Below are 25,243 nucleotides of genomic sequence, written 5' to 3' on the forward strand. Positions count from 1 at the left end.
AGAAAACTTCCGCAAAGGATCTCTTGAAACTAATGATGAACAAATATCTAAAAATTATTTGTACCTGTATTCAAAGTTGGGTCTAGCAGTGCATGAAGTGTCGATAATTTACTGACTCGTCCTAAGCACTACCTAACTCGACTTCGATGTCGGGTAGCTGCCTACCCCCGGCATCGGTTCATAATACCTGATATTCAATGGATAGAATCCATACCTTTTGCTGGCATAGTTCTTCTTTCCTCGGAATAAGAAAAAGTTCTATTACAGATATGTACATCAGGATCTAAAATTCTTAAACATAAATTGTTGTCATTACATTATAATATTAAAATGAGTCTTATACGTAAGTATAAGTCCACCACTGTACATAATGAGTCAAAATATATGTATAGATGAACGGAGCACATGAAATAAATGCTAAATTCTAACATATAAACGGTAATAAATAATATTTTGTAAATTTTTTGTAGAAAGGGAATCAGTTTATATCAAATTATTTATAAAATACAGTATAATAATATCTATAGTGTTTTATTTCTGTATAGATTTTATAACAATTTGTATAAATATATATATATATCTCCATTGCAAAATATGTAAAAACTTTAATGTAAAAAAATTGTATATAACAATGCAATTTAGTATAACATTTCATAAAAAAATAAGTTTCAGATCATTCTACGAAGCATTTGTGATGTAAAAAGTTTGCAAACATAAGCACCTGCAGCAATGTATTATAGCATCGTTTAGAAAAAAAATAGTTTCTATGCAATTGTACCACAGTGATTGTTCATATTTTATTTATATTTTAAAGTATGTTCTTCATTTTATGTAGAAACTAATGAAAGAAGAGCTTTCTTGTAATCCCCGGATGTATCACCCTAAAATAAGAAAAATGTATGTAATTCTATTACAATAAATATATTTATAAAATTCTACGAAATGCTTGAATATGTTTCCTAATCTGATCACTAACATTTCTATAAAAATAGTAATTGTAATAGTATCCTCTTAAAAATTGAAATAAGAGCAATAGAAATACATACAGCAACCCAACTTTCCAATGATTTTCCAAACCGCTCTTCAAATGCTTTCTTAATATCACCCAGATCAATTTCACTCCGAGAAACAATAATACGAATAAGTGTTCGATCCTTTGTACCAATGCCGTGCATACTAGCATATAATCTTTCAGCAAAGAAACCAACTTTTGATTTCACACATTTAACTAGAACATAAATAGGTTTAAAAAGATAATCTGGGAAAAGTATATAAATTCACAATAAATTTTTAGAAAAAGAATGTTTACTTATTCCAAGAAGACCTTTCTCAAGATTTCCAGAGAATTCTTTTTTTATAGCAACTTCTATATCATGTCCAGATATTTTTTCATATTCAATAAAAGTTTGTCTTAATTGTTGATAACTACGAGTTACTAAAATGGCATTAAATTGAGATTCATCTGTTCCCCATTGTTTTTCACCTGTAATGTCACGTAAATAAATAATAGCTTAATTATTCAATGATTATAAAATTATTTAAAATCTAGATACATATCAATAGTTATTTTGCTTTTCTAAATGAAATAGGTGTTCTATTGTTTTACAAACATACCAGCTTCATACAGTACTTGTGCATCTGCTGTAGCTTGAGCTTGATCTATTCCCTGATTTTCATCTCTGTTTGCCTGAACAAGTGAAACCAGCAATCGTTTAAAGTGCCCTGTAGTATCTCCTTTTAAGTCACTTTCAAGAGTTTTACCATATACTGTTAAAGTAAAATATTTTCATGAATTGAATCTATGCACATAACATTAGAAATTAATCTTTAAATTGATTAAGGTACTTACAATTTTCATAAAATGCTGCAATTGTGCGAATACCATAATTACTTAAAGTGCACAAAATTTCCACAATTGCTTCTTCATCAGTTCCTAATCCACTAACTGCATCGTGCAGTTCCTTAGCATAGTAATGAGGTAATGGTGTCATAAGAGCAATTATAACATCTTCTAATTTTCCTGTAAGTTCACTCTTTAAATCACTAATCAGATCTTTTCCATATAATGTTTTATATGCTTCAGCAATTTCCAAACGCTGAACGATGCCTCTTCTTGTAAGTACATCTATAATAGTCTTCTCGTCAGTGCCGAAACCTTTCATTGCTTTACGCAATAATGCTGCATCTGCATTTGCATCAAACGGATCAGCAGGATAGACAGTAGGTGTACACTGTGCAAAATAAGAAAACATGTTTTATATCGCATACAACATAATACGAAAATATTTATTCAAAATAACATATAAGTTATAAATTAACTTCGTATCAATTAATATTACTTATTAAAACTAATATTGATTTTATTATCTTAAAAAAAATTAAGTTGACCAAAATTTTTGTTCGAACGAGGCAGTGATATAAATACAATTGATCGATACTTCATCGGAAATAGATCTGACTGTTTATAGTCATGTAAAAATTAATTTTATTCAGATTCTAAATGTTAATACTAATGTACTTACTTTGAAAGGATAGTATTGTTGTTGTGACATGATTATTTATTCAATCGACAACCTGAAATTATTGCAATATTTATTAATTAATCGATTGTTCTCGATTAGTAAGACATTTTTAAGACTACTCTAATACGTTCGGAATGTTATTAATATTTCTTAATACTTTAAATTATTTGAAAGGAATGCACTTACCGTAAATAGAATTGAATAAAATTGTATAATGAAAATTTTTTCGTTAATTCCAGATCTGTAGCTCCTACACGGACGACAAGCGACTAGTCAATAGCGAGACGCACCCACTTTCCCATCACGTCATCCGTAGTTCTCGAGGCCCATACAAACTGCCAGACTACGAATGAGTAATAAGTAAAAGAAAAAAGGCAACATTGCAACCAATGACAGCATTGTAAGACCAATATATGTAGATATATATATACAGTACACCTACATATAACGTATCGATCCACTTATTCACGTTTGTAAATTTTAGATTCAAAGAACACTGTTCTCTGCATTTCAACGAACGGCAACATGACGTAAGAACTAAACTTGAATTCTATATTTTTTGTATTTTTTTTATGCTACGTTATAAGTAATAGTACGTCATAGCCACGTATTTAAATTTTATTTTACACTAGTAATCTGTTGTAACCTATTTGTACAGAACTACGTATTAGTTGAAAAAACATAAAATATCTATATACCTTTAGTGGTATGAAAATTGTGTAAGGAAAAAAATTCACAGGAACAAGACTATTTGCTTCTTTTGACGCAAACATTTTGACTTTCATATTTTCGTACATATTATTAAAAACAACAATGATATTTTTGACAGAAAGTCTCTCTAAAAATTTCTCAATTTATGTTGCTATATATTTTTGAAAAGTTGAAAAGATACTGATTTTACAGAGAAAGTCAACTTATAATTAATATGTTTTTAGTTTTTCAAAAATGTATGGCAATTTAACTTCAGAAATTTTTAGAGAGTCTTCATTATTTTTATTATGTTGTAATAAGATTACATATACATAAGAGAGTAATAAGAACTAAGATTACGTGTTTACAAATAAACAATAATTAATGCAATCGAAAAATTAATATGTGTACTACTTTTTAATTATAATTACTTTAAAGCAACTTTTACAACAATTTTATTAATTTGTATACAAAAACGCAATATTTCAAGAGTTAAACGAAACGAGTTAACATTTCATTTATGATAATAAAATATTAGAATCATACAAAACAAATATAAAAGGAAGTAGTCTATATTATAATGTATGAAATAGATTACGTTGTGCATCTTAATTAGTTTTAATTTATACTACGTCAGTATTGAATAATGCAGCTTGATGTTTAATGCGTTCAGTAACAGATGAAAATCTTGTTTTCAAAAACAAAGTAATTTGTTATAAATATACGAAATTCTTGATATAGTGCATAGTTTTGGGGTATCTACCTTACATAGTGTAAGTTGAATAATTTAAACAAACGATTTCTTAACTCGTATTTATTGGTTTTCAAATATCACATAACCTATATAATAAACCACATCAATTGATACGATTTGAAAACTTCATGTTGCTACGATAAAACATGATCAGTTTTTTATAAATGTTGATTTAGCTTTTGTAATGATCCCAACATACGATCATGAATGGTATAAACGATCTTTGTTGAAATGGATTATTGCGAATATTATTGAAGATATCAGAAGCATTTCAGATAAAAGTTGAAAAATTCCGAGAATCATATGTTATATAATAACATGAATAATTTCGTGTAAGTAAACGTGTGCTAAGAAAATTGAAAGAGTAACTTTGTATTTCTTGTTTAATAGAATTGCATATATTGGAAATAGTTAAACTCATTTCTTCATATACATATAGTATACTCCATTTAGCATTAATCGATGAAAGCTGTTCACGTATATGTCATAATTTTAATATCAAGTAATCTTATAATTATGAAGCAAATAAACGATAATATAGACTTACTATATTGTTAGTTTTTCACAAAGTCATTGAAGTACCTTTTAAAGCTTTATTTTCTCAGTACGAGCAGTTAAAATCACGCGGTTGATTGTTACTTTCACAAATGATGCTGCTAGGTGTCACTACCTAAGTTACAGCTTTCACAAACAGCTACTAGATGCCATTACTATCTCCCGTACACAATTTCATTTTGAATTTTTTGTTCATAAGGACGTAAAGATATTTTAATACAAAAGTAGGAGTGTACAAAACGCCCGAGTGTGGGATTGCGATACATATCACTGTTCAAGATTTTGAGATCCCGAAAGTTTCAGGATTGCGATTGGTTCTCTAGTAGCCTCCGGCGATCTCGGTTGATCTCTCGTGTCTTTACGAGCCGTCTTGGTTTCGATAACAAATGACTGCTCGTTTAGACATGTTATTCAAATATGTATATTTAATTATTTAATCTATTATGATTATTTAAATGTACTGTTCAAGTATAAAGTCAAATTAAAAGTATTCATCCGTACCTATAGTCCAAGATATTTTATTTAATTTGATTTTTAATCATATTAATGATTTCTTTTCGTTCTTTCAGTACAAACGATAAAAATTTGAATCAAATGTTTCTCTAACAATTACCTGCTTTAGAAATTTCATTGAAATAGGCGAATGGTATCACTGGATTAGATTCGATTAGTCGGGATAGATATTGAATCATCTTATATGTTGCACTACTTTTTGCACGATACACTATCTATCGAACAACTATGGAGGTAAATAATATTAATGTAAGTTCAATGATGTATGCAAATGAAATAATGAGTCAAGGACCAGTCTTTGTGTTCTCACGAAGCCGGTTTTTATCGTGTGACTCATTCAACGAGACAGTCTCGATTAAACTACAGTTGCATCTCGAACGCTTGTTACTCCCTCAATTGTTTTTAATAAGATAAGGCGTAAAAAAGGCATCGAAATTTGCGTAGTGAAAAGAATATGGTATTTCTCAGTGATACAAATGTTAAGTTACACATCGGCCATCGCTGCGTGTACGCGCGATGAAATCGAAGTTGACAGAAAGATTTCGTTCGTTTTGCGGGGAAAATCGTTTCGAATCCTCCTTAATTCTTTGTTCATTTTCCCTTACATTTTGCTTCCAAAATGTATATGGTTTGGTAAACTTTTATGGCATAAGGTTCCATAAGATTAAGGATGAAGTTGATTATCTACGAATTTTTATTGTAACATATGTTTAAACTCCATGTTTTAACAATATATTTGGATATTAAAAGTGTTTTATAAAAGCATGCTTTTAATTCGTGACGGCTGCAATCTTAACTACATTTTTGTATTAGGTATGCACATGAATTGTTTAGTGCATGTGTGTACAGATATGAGACAAGTAATGTGAATATATTGCTATGCATTATCATATCGCTTGTTTTGCGTCACAGCACTCTCAGTGAACTCTTTATTTCTTAATTCATTAAACTAGCGATTTACATTTATTTACAAATATTCGATTATGTAAATTGACCGCACATCTCCGGCAATCTGCCCGTCAATTTGTGTAAAGGTGTCCTGACGATTCCTTTCTTCTTGCCTTTCTGTTGCTGCAATACTATGATGTATGAACAAATAGAAATATTTGGACATGTTCATTGATATTGTTACGTACATTTTAGCAACATAAAAGCATTATAATAATGGATTCAATAGCTTTCGAGAATTTGTTTGTTTAAAATATTGAATTGTTCTTGCCATTTATAAAAAAATGCGGGTATGAAGTAAGAACAAAAAATTATGAATTTATTGGTTATGAATATAACCATAAATAATGCAGAAACTGTATTGTATTTCATGTGTACATACATTATAAAAATTTATTTATTACGTTTTTCGATACAACACATTTTTGTCAATATAATATAAATTCATTTTTATCATTTACATGAAAATACAATTTTCTTGTATCAATTTGCGGATCAACTTAATAATATTTGTGTCATTTTATCTTGGGTCTTATCTTCTTACCTCTTTTCTTGTCATTTTCTTCTAATTATTTGTTAACATTTTTATGAAGTGAATGATATAATTTTAAAATCTTGTAGTGTCAGTGTTATATTACACTTAGTCACAATATAGATCATTATCTAAAAAAGTTCTTTAATTTTGTACTAATAATGCGTATTTAGCTTTTAATACAGTACGTTGTATATCATGGCAACTTGCAAATTACCCATAATATCGAATTTGCAAGTTTGGAATACTGAAATAGTATTAAGGAAATAATCAAAATCATTGCTAAAAACGCTAAATTAATTACAATAAGTTATAAGCCTGGTGAAATAAAAAAAGAAAGCAACATAAATCACTGGTTTAAAGGTGTAATTTTATCATCTTTTTTAACATCAGTACAGGTAGGATATTAGTGAATGAATAGGGGTGTGCGGGTACCCAAGAATTCTCGGGGCTCGATTTCAAATTCGAGAACCCGAATTTTCCAGGTACTCAATAGTTTCAGGTGCCGATCCAATTTTAGCAACATTGCTTAAATTAGTAGATACGGGTTAGACAATTATTTCTTTCATCCACATGCGTTGCTATTCAAGGTTTAAAAAAATATGTGCAATATAAATTAATATTTAGGCTCATTTCTGACTCGTTAACAGTCAACATTAAAGAACTACGTCGTTGTCATATTTTTCGAAAGTAATTTAGAACTAGTTATCATTCTTATAATCCTTATACTACCTCGGTCAGAGCCAATTCATGCAGGCCACTTTCGTGTCATGTGGCAGCACCAAAACGAAGGTTTTAAGCATTCTATTATAGTGTACTTTATTTGAATAGAGGTCGAAATTAAAACTTTGAATAAGTAGTAAATGTAAACTGTGCAAGGCCTGAGAATGTCGCGAGAAGATCGTGGTCTCATTGACTGTAGTGTCGCATTTGGAGGTTTATGATACGTCAATCACTATTGAGCTGGGAGCTAAACAGCTAGAAATGCACTAGTGTACTAGAGACGTGTAGTAATAAATCAGATACTGCTGGCTTAATTCTAATTTTTTTGACAGTTTAAAACACCACTTATTGTACGTATTTCCCTAAAAAGCACATTTTAATCGTTTGTATCATAAACATCAGTGGCAATATTTGAAAGAATATTTTATGAAACAGTATATTTGGCAAACATAAATTTAGAAAACATGCTAAGTTGCGATTGATCGAGTTGATCGCCGATTTCGATGCTACAATATCGAATCACTCCAATTTGTATTGCACAATAAAGCACACTTTCAGTGAACATACTTTTATCTGTCTATTGAACTTATCTATTGTCTACACGCATGACAACATTATAACTATAGTAATTATAACTATAGCTATAAATATAGTATTTAGAAAATTTAGGAAGAGGAGATACGATTATTCGAGCCTCGTGATTCATTTGTACAGTTATTGATAATCAGCAACTGATAATCTTCCCAAGCTTTATTTTTGCTTCTAAGCTGAGGATCAATTAACGAGAATTTACTGTATATGTATACGAAGTCTGTAATTACCGTTGTAAATACCTGCGAAACTGTAGATATTCAAGTGATAGACCTTCACTGAGATTGCGATAATTTTTACACTAATTAATGCCAACTTGAATCGTTTGTAGCTTACGCGTTTTAACTAGTGAAACTTAGTTCCAATTTGAGAAAGACTTTCATATTTAATAAAATTGGAAAGGATAAAATTTTTAAATAATTATTGTGATCTATAAAAATTGATACGATAAATCTTTTGAATTTAATGTGTTTCCTAATGAACCAAGAAGCTATTAAAAGTCTCAGCAACGATACATTTTTCGACTTCAACAATGCACGACATTTACTGTGTGATTTTACAAGCCGACAAACAAAGAATTAAAGGATCAGTCTTGTAAAGTATAAATATCTTTCGTTTTCAGTTGTATGTATAAAATACGCCAACTGTACTTGAATTGCGCTGTTTACGCACTAATTTAGTATTTCACTTCACACTATCCTACTGGCATATCTCAATATCATTGCTAATTAATGTTATAATTTCATTATCAACGAGTTCTTTTAAACGAGTATAGGGAGTGATATAGTAACGGGATTCTGGACATTTGTGATAAAAAAGAAACAATTTTAGCAGAGAACTGCTATCATCTGAGCGCAGCGGTTAGAGTGTGGCCTGAGCCGAATCGCTGCATAGATAGAATAACATGTCTCGAACTGCTCTCCCCCAAAGAACTGTAGTACTGTAAACAATTTTAGGTTTGTCTGCGTAGTCATGCGCGTTCAATACTTATCCAGACAGCTACGTATCTTATCATTTGTTCAAACCCGCCTGGTTTATAGCTGACACGCTATGATTGCAGTTTACCGCCAGCCTCAAGACGACACGAAGAAAGAATAGAGAAACGCAGTTTTCTGGCGATCGCCGATACGTATCTCGAAAACTGAAGAACGATAGTAGCTAGTAGGATGCAACGTGACGAGGCCGATAGAGGCTGGGCATGGATGATAGTCGCCGCTGTGACCATCATTAATGTAAGTATTCATTTTTCATCATGTAATAATAATGTGATACTTTATATTTGATCGTTGATATTTGCTTTTAACAAATATAATTGTTGTATATTTTATGAAGTGTTATGACTACTGAATAGACGATTGTTTCCATTTTTGCTAATTGTATATTGATCATCGAGATTTCCCCTACTTCTTATATTTTAATCAAATTCTTATGAATTAATCAGACAGAAAATTAAAATAGCTAAAAGTTTTTGATTACACAGATTTTAGATATCAAGTAATTTATTAACCATATTGTGAGGAGAAGTTGACGTTCTGTATAATTCGAATTACTGCAAAGTTATACTTGAGAGTAATTACAAAATGAGATAACGATCTCATTATCAGCGGAAGCAGAAACAAATGAGACTTTTACGCGCAGGCTAATATCAGGCTAGCGAAAATTCACTTATTCTTTTTATACATTCATGGTTCATTCGTAATATATAATTTACAGGCACAACCAATAGTTGCAATGTTTATTTAAAATACACTTATCGACAAAAATTAAGAAATAACGCAATCGTTTGGTAATTTCGGTATAGTTTCTCTCTTCTATGATATGCAGCCTGAAACTAAAAATAGCATAATGAGATAACTTTTCAAGGTAAAAAGAAAATTGACGTAGCAAAAGCGTTTAGTATGAATTGCATTATTGTCAAAATGATAGAACAGTACGATGGATATGGAACTGTTAAAAGAGCATCGCGAATTGGCAGACCGCGAGCAATAGACGAAAAGATAAAACGTTCTTTTAAGTTAGTTGAAACGTTTCTTGCAAAACAAAATGTTAGTATATTCAAGTGGTCAAGTCGCAAATTTTTCCACATTCGGAAAAAATCATTGTTTATTGATGTATGAAATGTTGTTTGATTATGAAACTTTTAGTATAAAGCTACAAAAATCCTCCGATGATTTTTATTTATATTTAGTCATTTTACATTATTCAAAATAAAAAATAGATGTAAGAGATCGAAGCAGTTATTATTTAAATATTTCTTTAATTTTTTAGTCATTTTCTACAGTTACAAAAATACTATATCGTAATAATATATGTATATAAAAATACAAGGTCTGGGAGATATGTTAACATTATAGGGTTCGAAGAACAAGTAACATGAGTTTAAAATTTGTAGTGGAATCTACAGAAAAAATACTGTTCGTATATCGTTTTTATAATTTTCGTTCTAGATACTAAACGTTGCATGTGACTTAAAATCTAAAATATAAGAATAGAATGAGGCTGACATTGTTTGAAAATGTGTCACAAGTATCGTATAATATGAAATGTCTACAGATTAATAACTTTCAGAACAGCCGATAGATTAAAAGCTATTCAAGTTAGTTGGAAACTGGGCCATCAGCGAGAAAAAATATGTATTATTAATTTATGTTAGATAGCGGTGTATTTAACTTCAGACATTGCTATAACAAGATCTTGAGTTGATAAACCAATGAAGATTTCCTGTTTTCGTAAAAAAGAATTATCACAGATTCTACAAGGTTCACAATTCCTTACTTTGTACTTAGAATTTTAATAAGTTTTCTTGGACAGTATTACATGCTTTCTTGTTTAATTTGTTTGACGTTATCAAGGAAAACAAAGATAATAAAAATGTGCGAGGAAGCACTCTATAATGTTTTACATACGTATCTAATCGTTAAAAGGTATTTATCACTTCTGAGCGTTTTAACATGATAAATTTAGTATACACATTGTTGCTCTTGTATACGCGAATTATAGGATAAGAAATGTCATTATTCTATTAAATGGATGCACTTAATAGTAACATCAATAACACCAATACAACAAATGATAATTGCGATTGATGGGCCAGATAACTAAGATTAATTTGTTCCGATGATTTCGATGTGGAAATATGATATTACATTGAATCTCGTTTGTATTCGTACATTATTTATTAAAACAGCTTCACTTTCAAAATTGGACTACACGATTTGAGTTTTTTTTTGCAAATTAGAAACATTGGTTTATCAAATAACGCGTAAAAGAAATGTCTAAAAAATCATGGTTGATAAGAATCGGCGGATTTGGTTTTAGAATTGGATTGTTCAGTTAGTTTCCATATTTATTACATACGGGTGTGTACGATTTAAAATATGAGTTTTCCAAAAGACAAAGTATTCTAAATTTTGTAGATGTTGTAAAGTTTCCCTAATATAAAGAAAATTGTATGTTCTCGAGTAGGTTTTGTATAAAAAAAACGGTTACAGGTGTCCATATTACCTATACAACAATGCTTTGGTCTCATATTCTCGGAACGTTTTCTCGCACTCGGTATCACTGCCACACAAACCTCCTTAATTCTTCATTTAAACGGGACAATTACGTGCAGTCTAGGCTTGATAAGTGGGCCAATGATGAAAAGGTTCACATTTCGGAAAGTTGCTTTTGTCGGTAGCATGACAATTGCAGTTGGCATCTGCATGACTGCGTTTGCAGTATCTGTTCCTGCTATTATCTTTACATATTGCATTATTCTAGGTAAGTGATTTATAATATTTTCACGCATTTATTCTAAAAACTGTTGATTGGAATTTGTTGAAAATGTTCAATAGTTATAGATGGATTACAACGGATTCTATCGCGGCTTAATTTGCAGGCATCGGTTTCGGAATCATGTTTCCAGCAACGACCCTAGCAATGAACACGTATTTCCGAAAGAAACGCAATATGGCGATGGGATGCTCGGTTACTTTGACTGGTCTTGGTCCTATTTTAATGCCTCTTCTAATCACAAAATTACTAGAGAATTATGCTACCACCGGAACTCTTTTGATTCTCTCTGGTATTGCTGCGCATGCTTTCATTGGAGCGTCATTGTTGAAACCGTTTAGGGAAACGGAGGTAAGTCATAGACACGTTAAAATGCGATCGTTTTTAAGAAGACACTAAACGTTGCGTAAAATTCATATTCGGGTGTCACTCGCAAGTCCATTGGCAATTACGTGCCATTGGAAAGAAACTGATTTAAGAATATTCTGCCTCAGAATCATTTGTATTGGCAGGAATTGAAAATGAAAATACGATTGTTAACTTTTGTAATCAAATATTTGCAGAGGTTCGATGGTTTGAATACTTTTTTTCTTTAACCTTTTTTTGAAAATATTTATGTATTCATTTTGTAATGTTATATGACATTAGTGGTTTATTCAAACTATCATGTACGGGACGTCCCATTTGAAGTAACGCACTAAATTATTTTCTGAACTATATATCATTTAAAAAAATGTGTCAGGTAAATTTTTGAAAAATTTGCGTCAATTATAGGTTGTCTACCTCAGAGTAGAATAAGATTCATTTGAAATATTTTTTTAAACAAATTATAATTTAGGAGATAATTGAATGCGGTATTTCAAATCGGATACCCTGTGCACGTCTACTAAAGTAAAAACGCCGGAGAAATTAAAAATTTGTTTCTAAAACATTATACTAGGCATACCAGGTTCCAAATATCATTTTTTGCGTAATTTCATGTTAGCTCGGAGCAGAAAATATTGAAATCGTTTTCATCTCATAAGATTTTATCACTGCAGTTTTGTGTCTTCTTCATATTGTAGGTGACGAGCGCGGACTTAGGTTCACCGTCAGATTTGATTTTAAATAGATTTCATGTATCGCGAAGGACAATGACACCATGGAATCTTCCGTAGAATATAACGACGCTCGTGATACCAAAGGATCCAAAGAATTGAACCCGGAAAATAAGACTGATGTGAAAGATGCAGAAAGTAAACGCCGACTCTTGCATAAAAGTGACAATATCAAAATAAAGATGTCCACGCCAAGTCGGAACGATGAGGATAAAAAGGAAGACAAAAAGACATTTTTATCAACGATCTCAGAGAACTTGGATCTCGATATGCTGAAGGATACTCGTTACGTCGCAGTTATATTAGGTAATGTCTTAATTCTTTAATATATTGATTATTTTTCTTTCCTGAATACTCTTGACGACGTTAAAAATTAACTGACCAATCAAGTATCTGGATGTGTCGACGTCTGACGAGACGAAAATATTTTGGCAGTACTAAAAATGATTAAAATTGTGAAACGAATGGCAGCACTAATGACAGTGGATGGTCATGATCGATACAGTATTGCAAGTTTTAAATTGTCTAATAGATACAGCTGCAAATCAAAAAGGAAAATATGCACTGTATTTTTGGAAGCAACAATTCACGTTCTTGGACATCGCTTAAAGCAGCACTATTCGATTAGACAGCAGAAGAAGCGAATGGTAATTGACACTAAAGTCTGCTAATTCATTCAAGATAATCTTGAACCGGCCTCGAAGGGTCAGAGAAAAGATAGAAAACAACCGTGGAATATATTAAGATAAAAACAGGATGCGCGGTACCAAAAGTACTGCCAATATCAACAGAAACAAGAAAGGCAATGCCCTTGAAAGCAATTCAGAACCTTTTTTATTGTATATATCTACAGAAATTTTATGATTGGCGTCTAATTAACTATCACTATTTATGTTTCCTCTGCGATAGGAATGGGAATATCTTTGGTCGCCGAGACAAACTTCAACTCTTTGATACCCTTCATTCTTGCCGAGTTGTCTGGACTTCAACGAACTTCGATAGCAACGATCATGTCAATCCAAGCCGCATCAGACATTACTGGACGATTGTGCGTTCCACTTCTGGCACAAAAAGCTGGTTGGACGCCAAGGAATCTTTATATATTATCGTTGATCGGTTCGACCCTTGGAAGAACTAGTAAGTATAACAAAACGTTATTTGATTGCAATAGTTTCTCAAATGCTTTCAATTTGAGTCGTTTACAAAAGATAAAAATTAAAAGTACGTTACGTTGGTTAACATCGTTGTAACATGTAACATCGTAACATGGAACAATGTTTCATACAGTGAAATTTTCCGTTTTTTTGGGGGTTTTTCATTTTTGATAATCACAGCTTGCAACTGAAAAATCTGAAAAAATTCTATAACATCCGGCTTGATGTCCAAAATAAGCCATATTTTTTTCAAAATTTTAAAAAGCCGCTAAAGGTGGAAATTGACGGAAAACCGCGAAATCTAAATTATCTTGTAACTACCCTCACGGACAAATTACAGGGTTAAAATTTTGCACAGATGAGTTTTTATTGGTCAGCTATCGAACGGTGTATGACTCATTGAAAAACCTCTAAGGGCAGTTTTGACCATCTTAATCGGCTATGCCTCTTAACGAATATTGTTGGTTCCAGTATTATCGATCTGGGGGAGCAGCTATGCCGTTGTTATCGGTGTTGCATTGATTATTGGCATTGCAAAAGGAACAAAAGCTGTTTTCCAGACATTAATAATTCCTGATTATGTACCACTTAAAAGATTGCCTGCTGCTTCAGGAATGCAAATGGTTTCCAATGGTATACTGTCTATTGCCGTAGGCCCGATCATAGGTAAATGGACATTTACTTCACCAAAGGTTAAGAGTCCGGGCACAAGTAGTAACGATTCATCCATTTAGTTAATATTACCATTTAATTATTTAATATTGATTTGCTTATATTCAAGGTGTAGTTCACGACACAATGAACAGTTACGTAGGTGCTCTTCATTTCACTTCTTTCTTAAGTCTCTCTTGTGTCGTCCTGTGGTACGCGGGAGGACTTTGGAGGATAAACAAAGGTACTGAGGATCCTCACAAGAAAGGAGAAATGAAAGACGTACCGGAAGATGCGTATGAATCTAGCACGTAAGATATTGTTATGTAACTTAATTGATAAATTTTTTTAAAATTTTACAACTTAGTGGTGGTATAAATTCTGTATCCGAGGGTTAGATCGATCCATGTTCTTTTATAATAATTTTCATAACTGAAACACAGTAATGATTACAATATTCCTAAATGTTCTTTTTTTCTCAGCTATTAGATGAGGATAATAAAAATGTTACTTCCATATAAGGCAAACATCAATGTGTTATGCAATCTTAATCAAATATAAGGGAGAAATTTTAAGTGATCAAATTGCATTGATCATCCAGTCTAGATTACAAATATTCTGGTAGAACAAGGGAAGAGTAGTAATATAATGGACATCGAATTTTAGCAAAGTAAAACTGGACTAGTTTAACTCTCAGACGCAGAATTCTATTTTTTCATTTACTTTATCTTCACGTCATGCTTTTATAGTGCTTTTAACAATATAGTAGCGGATGCAATAACCAAAATCCGGACACTTTATTGTCATTGCTCAGACTGCCAGTTCTGAAGAATTCCAGTTCGGATAGTACAATTCACATTTGTCCGAACTCATCTCATTTGAAGTGGAACCATATTGGGATGAAAATATTGATCTGTAGCTTCCGAAAAAATCTTGTCAAAACTGACAAACTTTATTTTTACTGAATGATGAATATTTATTGCATAAATACGAATCTCGATTATTACAACGATAAAGTAATCGATATTTGAATAATAAACAATTGGTTTTCTGGTTTTGTCAGTTTTGCGAAATTTACGGACCCACGCTTATTATAATTGGAGTCATCGTTCAGTTCTTAATTAGATTTCATCCATAATCTCAGTAATAGTAATTACATTATATATTAATATTTTATTACAGATTTTTTCACAAGGATTCAAACGGACCAAAGAAATTAAAATAAAAAAGAATAACGTGGGCTTATAATACTCCATTTAACTGTATAATTAAGGTCAGGGTTAAAAACAGCTATTTGCTGCACCTTGACTTTTTTTGTAGTAAATGTATTTAATTTTTTATTTTCCGTTTTCTAAGCACATTATTGTGTAGAATATAGTTCTGATAATTTTTCGGTCTAATAATTTCTGACACTCATATTTTTGTACATAAGAATACTAGACATTTTTCATTCGTTCTGCTATTTCTAAATGCTTGTACAATCATACAATATTTATTAGATTCATAATTATAGTGTAGGTGTATGTACAAATTCATTCGGCACGTTTTTTTACAGAAATCAACTTTTTGTTTACAGAGAAAATAAAAATATCTTCTACCTTGAAATATCTGGTATTATTTTTTTGTGGGTTTCCTCTGTCTTTAGCAACTAATAAATCCTCTTGCGAAGAACAAAATGGCGACTTTGAATTGATAATACCGTCGATATATATATATTAAAAATATATATACAGTCTTATAAACAATTGCGGCTTGTAGTTTATATTTAGTAGATGAGCTACGGAGATGTGGAATATCTATAGGACAATGATTTTCGCTAATTCTACATAATTTTTTCGTATTTGTTACGTCGTGGCTAGGTAGATTAAGATTAAAGTAACTTTCACATGTGTACTCAACGGTTATACGTAGCAACGTATGAGAAGCGTTCGTTCTTCTTTGGAAACGTGGAAGCGTAGTAACGGAAGAATGTGTGTTTACTTAAATACGTTGTCTTCGTACAGGAGTGCGATACTGCAGTGAAAGAGGCTGCAGTGACAGTGGTTTCGAGGTCAGTAGAACACACAGTAGGATTCATTATAATCCGTAAACAGCATTTACGACTATGCAAAATTTCTTCAAATTTTACCATAATTTTATATAATACAAATTTAAAAATAAAGTTAAAGAAAATGAGAGGGCGCGATAATGAGTTCAAGATTACGCAAAGACATTTGGGATTGCAAAATTTGTGTTATAAAATAAAACTATAAAACTTATAGCGTTTGAAAATATTAAAAGCGTGAACTACATAGTACTCTAACGTGAAAGTTGTTTTCAACCTTCTATCATTTCTTCCTCTTGTCAGTAATCGCCTTCCTGTTATTTATAGCTTAAAGTTTGTATTTATTTGGTAAGCATAAGGTAACTCAATTTTAATTGTTAAGGGCTTCTTGAAAATATTTTGCTTGATCATTTGGACAAAGATAGTAATTTTTTAGTAAAGTAGATTATCCGAACAGTTATTTTTACAATCTTCTCGTACCCAAAAGTTGAATTATCTAATCAGCGTATTAGTTAAATACATTATCACCTAGTGGGAGAACTTGAATGGAATTTTTAGATAACAGAATGTTTTGGTATCAGGATATTACAAAAAAAAACTTTCAATGGTTAATTAAGAAATTAATATGGACATTTCTCCAAAATACGTTTTATTTTTAATTGGATTTAATCATTTCCAAAATCATTCATTCTCATATTAATGAAAAAGAAGAAAATATGTGCGAATGAAAGTCGTTAATGACTTGATAACATTACCTGTGATGCAAATTTTGTATCAATTAGAGCGTAAACTCTAATTTCGATTATTTGTTGTCACTTCTTTATATGATTGCACTACCAAATTAAATGACTGCTTTATCAGCGTAATTCGCACCAGCAGATTGCACAATATTTAAAAGATTGATTCGTTCGTTTCGTCAAACGTGATCCTCTAAGTCAAAAGACTCTTATCAGTGTAACAGGTTTGAGCAGATTATACAAATTTTGCGAAATCATCAACGTAATTAATCTGGTCCAGTGACATTCATCTCGACTAACATTACTATTTCCCGGGGCCGGCCAAGTCCACGCTGAAACGCGCGCTCTTGCGAAGCAAAACCACCTTTCTCCTAATTGACCAAGGAAGAAATCCGTTGCGGCGACCAGCCGCGTAGCCCTTGCTACGTCACTGAAGGGGCCCCGTGACACACATCAATGGGCCCAAAGGTAACGGTACCGACAACAGTGACCTACTCTCCGGCCGACGTTGCTCTCTCTTCACCTTCCTTCCCTCGTGATTCCGTCTTGCTTTCTCTTGATTCTCGGTCAAGCGAGCGTCGAACGCTCCGCGAAGGACTTCCCGGCCCGTACTTTTACCAATGCTGGCTTACCGATGCTCGTTCGCGTCGCGTGTGTGCCGCCGGCTGATTACAGCCAGTAATGAAAGCGTCCTCTTCGCGCGTGGAGGTGCTGACATGTAGCCGCGAATGCTCGCTACCTCGTCCCGTCGCCCTTTTTACGGTAGCAATCGGCCTGCCAGTGAAAACGATACGCGCTGACACCGCCTATACATTCTGGACCGCCGGTCCAACCCTCTAAACGACCGTCAAACACGAGTTATGAATGTAATCGGGAGTCTTGTTCTCCAGGTGAGCCTACTTCGCCGCTAATTAATACTGAGAAACCGGGAAACTTCGCAATTCCTATGCAATGTAAAATCATTGCAATGACAACCTGCATATAGATTCTACGATTCTGCGACAGGCAAAAAGAAAAATTGACGACTTTCGAAGTCTAAGAATTAAAATATAATAAGTAATATATCTAAATACAGTATAGCGTACTTGACAATAAAGCTACCGAGTTTTAAACTCGATTGACGTCTGAATTTCTTTTCACAGTTTTCATTATTTTATTATTTGATGCTTGAATTAAGAAGTTTATTCATTCATATTTTACGAGAGCTTTAAGAATTTTGATATAAGAAATGTGAAACCCGTCATCCTGATCGGATCGGTAGGTTTAGTGTTAAGGGTGATAGATCCTAGATTAAGGAAAGTGGATTGCGGTTTAGCTATTGTCATTGTCTCGTCGAACAAGTGATGAGAAATTTTGTAACAGTGACACTTGATTCCATCAGTCGCAGTTACAGTGATGGTTACTAGAAGTTGATTGTCCAACGTTGAAACAAGTTGGAAGAATATAATGCGAAGTATCTTTAGATCCGTATTGTAGAGCCGTTTAATTAACGGTATGCTGCGAGCCCTCATAAACTTCGGTCTGTGTGGGCGATTGCACAGAAAATGGTAAAAAATAGGCTACCACAATCGTGTAACCATTGAGCTGCTAAACTCTTCTGCAGTGTAGAAGAGAATTCATTTTGTGGTTTCTCAAGTTTGCCTTTCTGTGTTTCTCTTCCTGCACCCCACGGTGATACAAAGTCATTTCTAACATTCAGATTTTGAAGTTTTTTAAACATCAATCTCAATACGTTTAAAAATATCAAATAGCCAAGAGTTCGTGCGCTTTGTCTATCCAACCTTTGAATAAATGTTTTCTTACTTTTCACTGTTTTTCACGTTTTGATATACTAGAAAAACCTTGATTAGTCAATATGAAAACTTTGCTCTGAACATGTTATTTTTGAAGCAAACCTATTTCTTCTTTTGGGGCAAATAACAATTTTTTGATGTCATTAGAATCGTTTGAATCGATATTTCATTTCACTTTCTTGCTCGGCGCCTACCACAAAGGGATGCCGAGAAAAATAACTTAGAGAAGTGAAAGTAGCGGTTCCATTCTCTAAAATAGGTCCAAGTAGATCCTTGGTTCCTTCTACGAAGTTACAACAAATTGTGTTCACTTTGATCTGACCAGCTCGCTTCCTTTTCAGTATGAGAAAGTAAACACATTCTATATGTCAATGCTATTTTGTTCAATGGTATTATTGTAGTATTTATTATATTATTATTATAGTATTTTATAGCTTTGTTCTATGATACGACATTATTTCTTATGAAAATGTTGCATTGTGTACAGTTTAATTTACTGCCACCTAATTGTTGGACGCCATTAATTTTCAGTACACCTTATTGTAGTATACTCAGCACGTTTCCTTCGTTCTGCTCCCGATTAATACATGAGCGAATTGTGGATGGACTTTGACTTTCGATTGGTAGAAAGGGGTCATGATACGTGGGACGAATTGCTAAAATTTATAACGCCAACTGATCGAACCCATTAAAAATAGGAGCGTAGTGAAAATATTTTAATTTCCTTGGTAAAGACAAGTTAAACTGTTTCTGAAATTAAATTTTAAAATTTGTTCAGTCGCGATTACAAAAATATTCAAATCGTTGCATATCTTCCGTATAACATCCGATATTTCGATTTGGTAACTTTAAATAATAAACGCGTTACATGTATGAACCTGTAGGCTACCCAACTATTCCCGAAGATGATACAATCTTTAGCACATTTTTAAATTTAAAATTATTGACCTAACAGACACAATATTTTCTCAATGGTTACACGAGCTTACTAAATGTTTTTATTTGTTAGTAAACGTGCTTGCTAATCGTTTTGTTTGTTTGTAAACTTGATCGAAAGCTTTCATCACTTTAATTTCGTTTTATTCTATAGGTGATCATATATCAGCTCGTGCAATGTCAAGAAAGTGGTGGCCCAAGTACTTTTGGATATGATGCATCGTCAGCCTGCAGCAAACCATACTCGCGTTCCGGGCGTGCGAGATTTACAAATCTACCCTGTGATTTCCGGCAACAAAACTGGTGCACTGTAGCTGGCAGTGCATATCCTTGGTACCTCAACCAAATTATTTTATTATAATCCAAATGCAAATATCTCAAACGTCTAGGATAGCCCTTTACACGTTTCACTAAGAATTTAGCAACTTTAAGAATATCGCGCTTTTAAATATTTTGGAAATTAAGAGCTGGTAAGTAAGAATTTACAAAATCTTAAAAAGCAGTCCTTGAACCTCGGAGCTACAGTGGCTAACGTAATATCGACTGCTAATATCTAAAAGAAATAATTACAAACATAATTATAATAATATTATACAATTCTTAAAAATTAAAATATGAATTCTTTGTTTAATACTGCTAATTATTGGCTGGGCAATTATCCATGTATCGTGAGAAAAGGGTGTACGTATATTATCTTGTAACATTATATTGTCGGATTAATTTAGATTTTTATATAAAATTTAAATTTTATATTTCTCAAGTGACATTATTCGTGCGCAATTTAATTATACGAATACTGTGTAATACTTGCTGTAATTCGACTGCGGATTTTATACAATTGTAGGCTTTGTATAAGTGAAAGACGCTAATAAAAACTCTAAGTAAGTTTAAGAATAGTCTTCGCTTTATTTATTACCCAATTGTTGGTTTTTAGCCAGGAAACGTAGTTCCTTTTCAATTCCTGTACTTGTATAAACATCTGCAGTCTAGATTTCAACTATTTAGTATAATACAGTGTCAATCCTTAAATAAATAATTCTTCTAACGAATACAGAATAAGAACTACAAATGATAATGATTCATTTGTAATCTCATTTTGCGAGAAAGTAATGCACGTTTTGTTGATAATATTGTATCAGTTTTGTAGCCGCAGTTAATCAATAATGTTAGGAATGTAGGTCATTAACGTTGCATACATGTGTGTATATTTGAAACTCAATCAATGTTATATTGAAATGGTTTATATTAAAAGTATGTAACTTTAATGATACATATCTTTAGTATAAAAAATGCTAAATACTCAATAAATACTCAAGTTGATAAATACTCAAGTTGGAGTAATATTTAGAGTAAGGATTATGCATGAATATAAAGAGAAAAAGGCGATGTTCAGGAAAAAAGATGAAAGATAACATGGAAATGGAAAGGAAAAAGAACAAAGTGAATTAGGACAGGAAAGTGGATATGAGATTGAAAGAAGTATACGTACACATGTTATACCTGACAGAAAATCTTTGTTGCTTTTGTTACCAGCACACGCTATCTAGTTGTCAATAATTATGAAAGTTTAAAATTTTTGTTTCGTTTTAGGCACGCGGTTCGTCGTTTCGTGCAAGAGAATCAAGGGTTAATGAGACGCATGTACGGAGACGAAAGGCATTTTAACGTGTTAAGAGCAGAGTTTGAGAGAAATGATGTAGAGTTGAAATACGATGACTATTATAATCATTTCACAGATGATCATAGGTAAGAGTAAAACAAGATGACTGAAACATTAGAATTACTTATTAATTATCATTATCGAGTTAATTTTACTCTCTAATCTTTTGCACTCGTGGCATCTGTTGAAGCTTCCGATTGTACGTTGTTCTCTCGTCTTTGTAAGTTACTATTGCTCCTTAATGAATGCTGAAACATCAAGATATCGATATTAGTAGCTGAAATGCTGTTGCAACAGAAATATTCCTTCTACATTGGCTTACCAGGATGGTTTAATATAAAAAAGTAGAATATTGATAAAACTGTAAATCCCGTCGTTGAACGATGAGTTTTACCATTAAACCAGCAAACAGAAAGTGCAAAAGATTGAATGCGGCAAATTTAAATGCGTAACGAAAAATGAACTTTTAGAAAATACCAGTACGTTCAGGATTACGAGTACTTCGAGGACGAAGATAATTTCGGGGTGAGCGGCGACGAGTACGAGGGACGAGACTTCACGAGCCGATCGTTCAACAACAATCCCTCGAAACGGCTGAACAAATTCCCGAAATTGAGCGAGTACACGAGACCCCATTTTCGGCCAACCGAAAAATCGACGGTTTCGACTTCGACGACCGTTTCACCGTCAACCGCCGCCGCTTCGTCCACGGCTGTACCGCTGTCATCTACGACCGTAGCATCGACGACTGCTTCCACCACTGGTGAACCGACCATCAAATCTTCGACAACTGCTTTTACGAGCAGCGGGAATGAAGAAAAAAAGCAGAACACGACAGAAGAGCCGGCACCGGCGACGATCGCAAGCCAGGTCGTGAAAGAGCAAAATTTCAGTATCAACGAAATTTCCGAGCAGATCGACAAAGCCGAGGTGGAATTGGTAGACGTTGCCGATGTCGTGACCGAGGCGAATTTTGAGGAAACGTCGACGTTCAACTTACCCGGCACCACGGAACTGCCAGACGAACTCGATTCCAGCGGAGACCTGTTTGCTACGCTAAAAGAAACGACCGTTCAAGAGACTACCAGTTCGAACGAGCAACAGGAGTTTCGACCGCGACCAGAATATCGACCTGCGAATAAGCCGGAAGCTTCTTTCATGAAAGGCCAGCTTTATCAGGATGTCGCAGCAAAGGAACAACAGGAACAACCGGTTCTTAAGCTGAGAGGCATGTGAGTACCGCTGATATTATCTCCATCGGTTATGAATTCTCTTAAGGTGTTTCACTTTTGTTTGACACTCTCGCAACTTAATCGGGTTCCATATAATTAATGGGATATAGTGTACGTTAAATGACACATTTCATGAACTGAAAATTGAAGAAAGTAACCTATGAGGAAGATCTAGTAAACTATGCTTGCGTCGGTGTCACTTTTCTTTTAGGATAGCTTAGATTGCTATGTCTTCATAACTGTAGAATTAAATCTTCTAACATACTGAGCAAAGTATTGGTAACATGAAACTCATCTTTTAGTCAATTGTTGTACATTTTGCTATCTTCTCTCTGAGCATATCCCTTACAAAATTTCAATAATCTTTGGTATAAACAATCACTGAAAAATCAGTGATACCAACTCAGTGGTTGCTTCTTGTATGTTCTATTTCGGAACGAAGACCTTAGAAGTCAGTGATTTTGAAAATCACATGAATTTGAAATCAGAAGTTACTATAATATTGTTGAAAAGAAATACTGAAACATTTGAAACATAAAATACTTTTCTTAAGTTCTGTAAATCGTTTCGTACGAATCAAACACTTGTATGGGTTTCAGCAATGCTTGTCCCGTGAAGGAAGAAGTCGTTGCCCCTTTTTGGGCGAATAATACGAGGGGAGAAGTATTAGCGCTATTGAATTTGTATCCGTTTGAGCAGTACGTTCACTGGGAAAAATGCACGTAAGTAAATATTGATGTAAACTCGTCATTCATTCATAAGTTCATTGTTATCTAGAAAAGATGCCTTCTGCGATTCTCAAATAACAATTTTCGATTTGCTACCTGGCTTACAAAATCTAGCTGGGCTTTCACATAAAACTTGTGTATTTTAACATGATTATATTTCCTAAGTCAAAATAGCAATATAAGAAATGGTAAATAATTTTTGATTATCTAATTATTTAATTATAACAAAAGTTTTGCAAACGTTGCATATAAATTTTAAAAATCTGTTAAAACGACTAGCTATTTATATTAGACTGCAATTGATTTAAAGAAATAGAAGGTTTTAAATTGCGCAAGTTTTTAAATGCATCTAGCCATGAAATCGTCAAAAGCCTTCACTTTGCGAGGGGCAAAAAGTCATTGATGCTGTTTTGTTTCGTGTTAATAATATAATGTACACAATGTGATAAATCGATCGCTGATTAGAGATAATTCTATTTCATAAAAGGCACGAGAACAAACAGATGTACTGCAGAGACGGGTGCAAATGCGAGCAGCAATACAGGCTTCATCGGTTGCTGGCTTACGATCCGAATAACGAGTGCCGCGGTATATTCAGCGATTGGTTCAAGTTTCCCAGTTGTTGCGTTTGCCGATGTTACGACTTGCCACTCGAATTTCGCGTGACATCCCGATCTCCTCGTACGCAGAAACAACGAATCAAAGTGCGGCCACCGCGGGACACTTGATCGCAAGAAATGGGAAGCTCACGTAATGTACATAATTCCGTTTACACGAGATCCTGACAAATTCGTTCGATTGTTCACCACATAAAACGCATCGATTATTTATTATACATACGAGTTATTTATTAACTTCCACTGCGTATTATTTACTCGAAACGAGGCCTTGACTGTCAACATTGGTGCACACAATACATGTACGCAGAAACAACTACATTCGTTTTACAGATTATTAATTATACACAAAGTATTTAGGTAATCTCATTGTGTTCTAGCTTTACCATAAGAAGCGTTACCTGTAATTATAACTAGGATATATCTCAAAGTACTTCTGTAGTTAACAATTTTTGCTAAAATAAAGAAAATTAGTATTTAACACACGACGATTTACATTGTACTAAATAACGAGCAATTTAAATAATATTAAACTACAATAAATATATTCCAGCGTGTAATTACTGTATAACTTTTCGCGTCCGTAGATTTGCGTTCTCCTTGACATACTCTGCTATTTTCGTTTGACATGATTGCAACTTTCAAATGTTCGGAAAACGGAAATACTAGTTTCATTATAAATACTGCAGCATTATGTAGTAGCTATATGTTATATAAAATATTAAAGCAATACTACATAATAATACTATTAACGTAACATTACATAATTACAACAAACATTTTCATAATCTGTATGAACTTTTGAACGAAAATATTTCAATTTCTTTAGTTTACGACGATCGAAAAAATATGAGATAGAGAGAAATTGTAAGAATATGATTGTGAAAATAAATGATTCGATATTTGTCAATTAGAACTGTAACTTTAAATCAGGAAAGTTTCAACAATTACACGAGAATTAATATTTGCTGTTGGCCAAGATACATTGGTAT

The 25,243-nt window shown here is 32.9% G+C and overlaps 3 protein-coding genes across 6 annotated transcripts; 2 read left to right on the forward strand and 1 right to left on the reverse strand.

The window, feature by feature from the left end:
* Window positions 1-476: 476 nt before the first annotated feature.
* On the reverse strand, window positions 477-2,846 carry LOC144478464 (annexin B9). Its single transcript, XM_078196414.1, has 7 exons — window positions 2,709-2,846; window positions 2,523-2,574; window positions 1,850-2,231; window positions 1,615-1,767; window positions 1,310-1,483; window positions 1,047-1,228; window positions 477-881 (listed from the first exon to the last, which is right to left on the reverse strand). The coding sequence occupies exons 2-7, from the start codon at window positions 2,550-2,552 to the stop codon at window positions 828-830; spliced, it is 975 nt and encodes a 324-aa protein (XP_078052540.1). The 5' UTR covers window positions 2,553-2,574; window positions 2,709-2,846; the 3' UTR covers window positions 477-827.
* LOC144476298 (monocarboxylate transporter 14) lies at window positions 2,832-16,103 on the forward strand. 4 transcript variants are annotated; one of them, XM_078194280.1, is made up of 10 exons: window positions 2,832-2,922; window positions 3,007-3,052; window positions 8,889-9,060; window positions 11,320-11,590; window positions 11,709-11,953; window positions 12,714-13,005; window positions 13,609-13,836; window positions 14,325-14,519; window positions 14,635-14,815; window positions 15,687-16,103. In XM_078194280.1, exons 3-10 carry the CDS (start codon window positions 8,995-8,997, stop codon window positions 15,727-15,729), a joined length of 1,521 nt encoding a protein of 506 aa, XP_078050406.1. In that variant the 5' UTR covers window positions 2,832-2,922; window positions 3,007-3,052; window positions 8,889-8,994; the 3' UTR covers window positions 15,730-16,103. The 4 variants fall into 4 exon arrangements, with proteins under 4 accessions (XP_078050406.1, XP_078049602.1, XP_078051233.1 ...); XM_078193476.1 differs by lacking the exon at window positions 2,832-2,922 and having other exon boundaries at window positions 2,960-3,052; XM_078195107.1 differs by lacking the exons at window positions 2,832-2,922; window positions 3,007-3,052 and adding an exon at window positions 3,846-3,985.
* A 1,934-nt stretch (window positions 16,104-18,037) lies between these two features.
* Spz4 (Spaetzle domain-containing protein 4) lies at window positions 18,038-24,932 on the forward strand. The gene is made up of 6 exons (XM_078177097.1): window positions 18,038-18,175; window positions 20,169-20,347; window positions 21,605-21,760; window positions 22,145-22,906; window positions 23,506-23,628; window positions 24,122-24,932. The coding sequence occupies exons 1-6, from the start codon at window positions 18,146-18,148 to the stop codon at window positions 24,360-24,362; spliced, it is 1,491 nt and encodes a 496-aa protein (XP_078033223.1). The 5' UTR covers window positions 18,038-18,145; the 3' UTR covers window positions 24,363-24,932.
* Window positions 24,933-25,243: the final 311 nt, after the last annotated feature.

Source organism: Augochlora pura, chromosome 1, assembly GCF_028453695.1.
Source record: "Augochlora pura isolate Apur16 chromosome 1, APUR_v2.2.1, whole genome shotgun sequence".
NCBI classification, from domain to species: Eukaryota; Metazoa; Arthropoda; class Insecta; order Hymenoptera; family Halictidae; genus Augochlora; species Augochlora pura.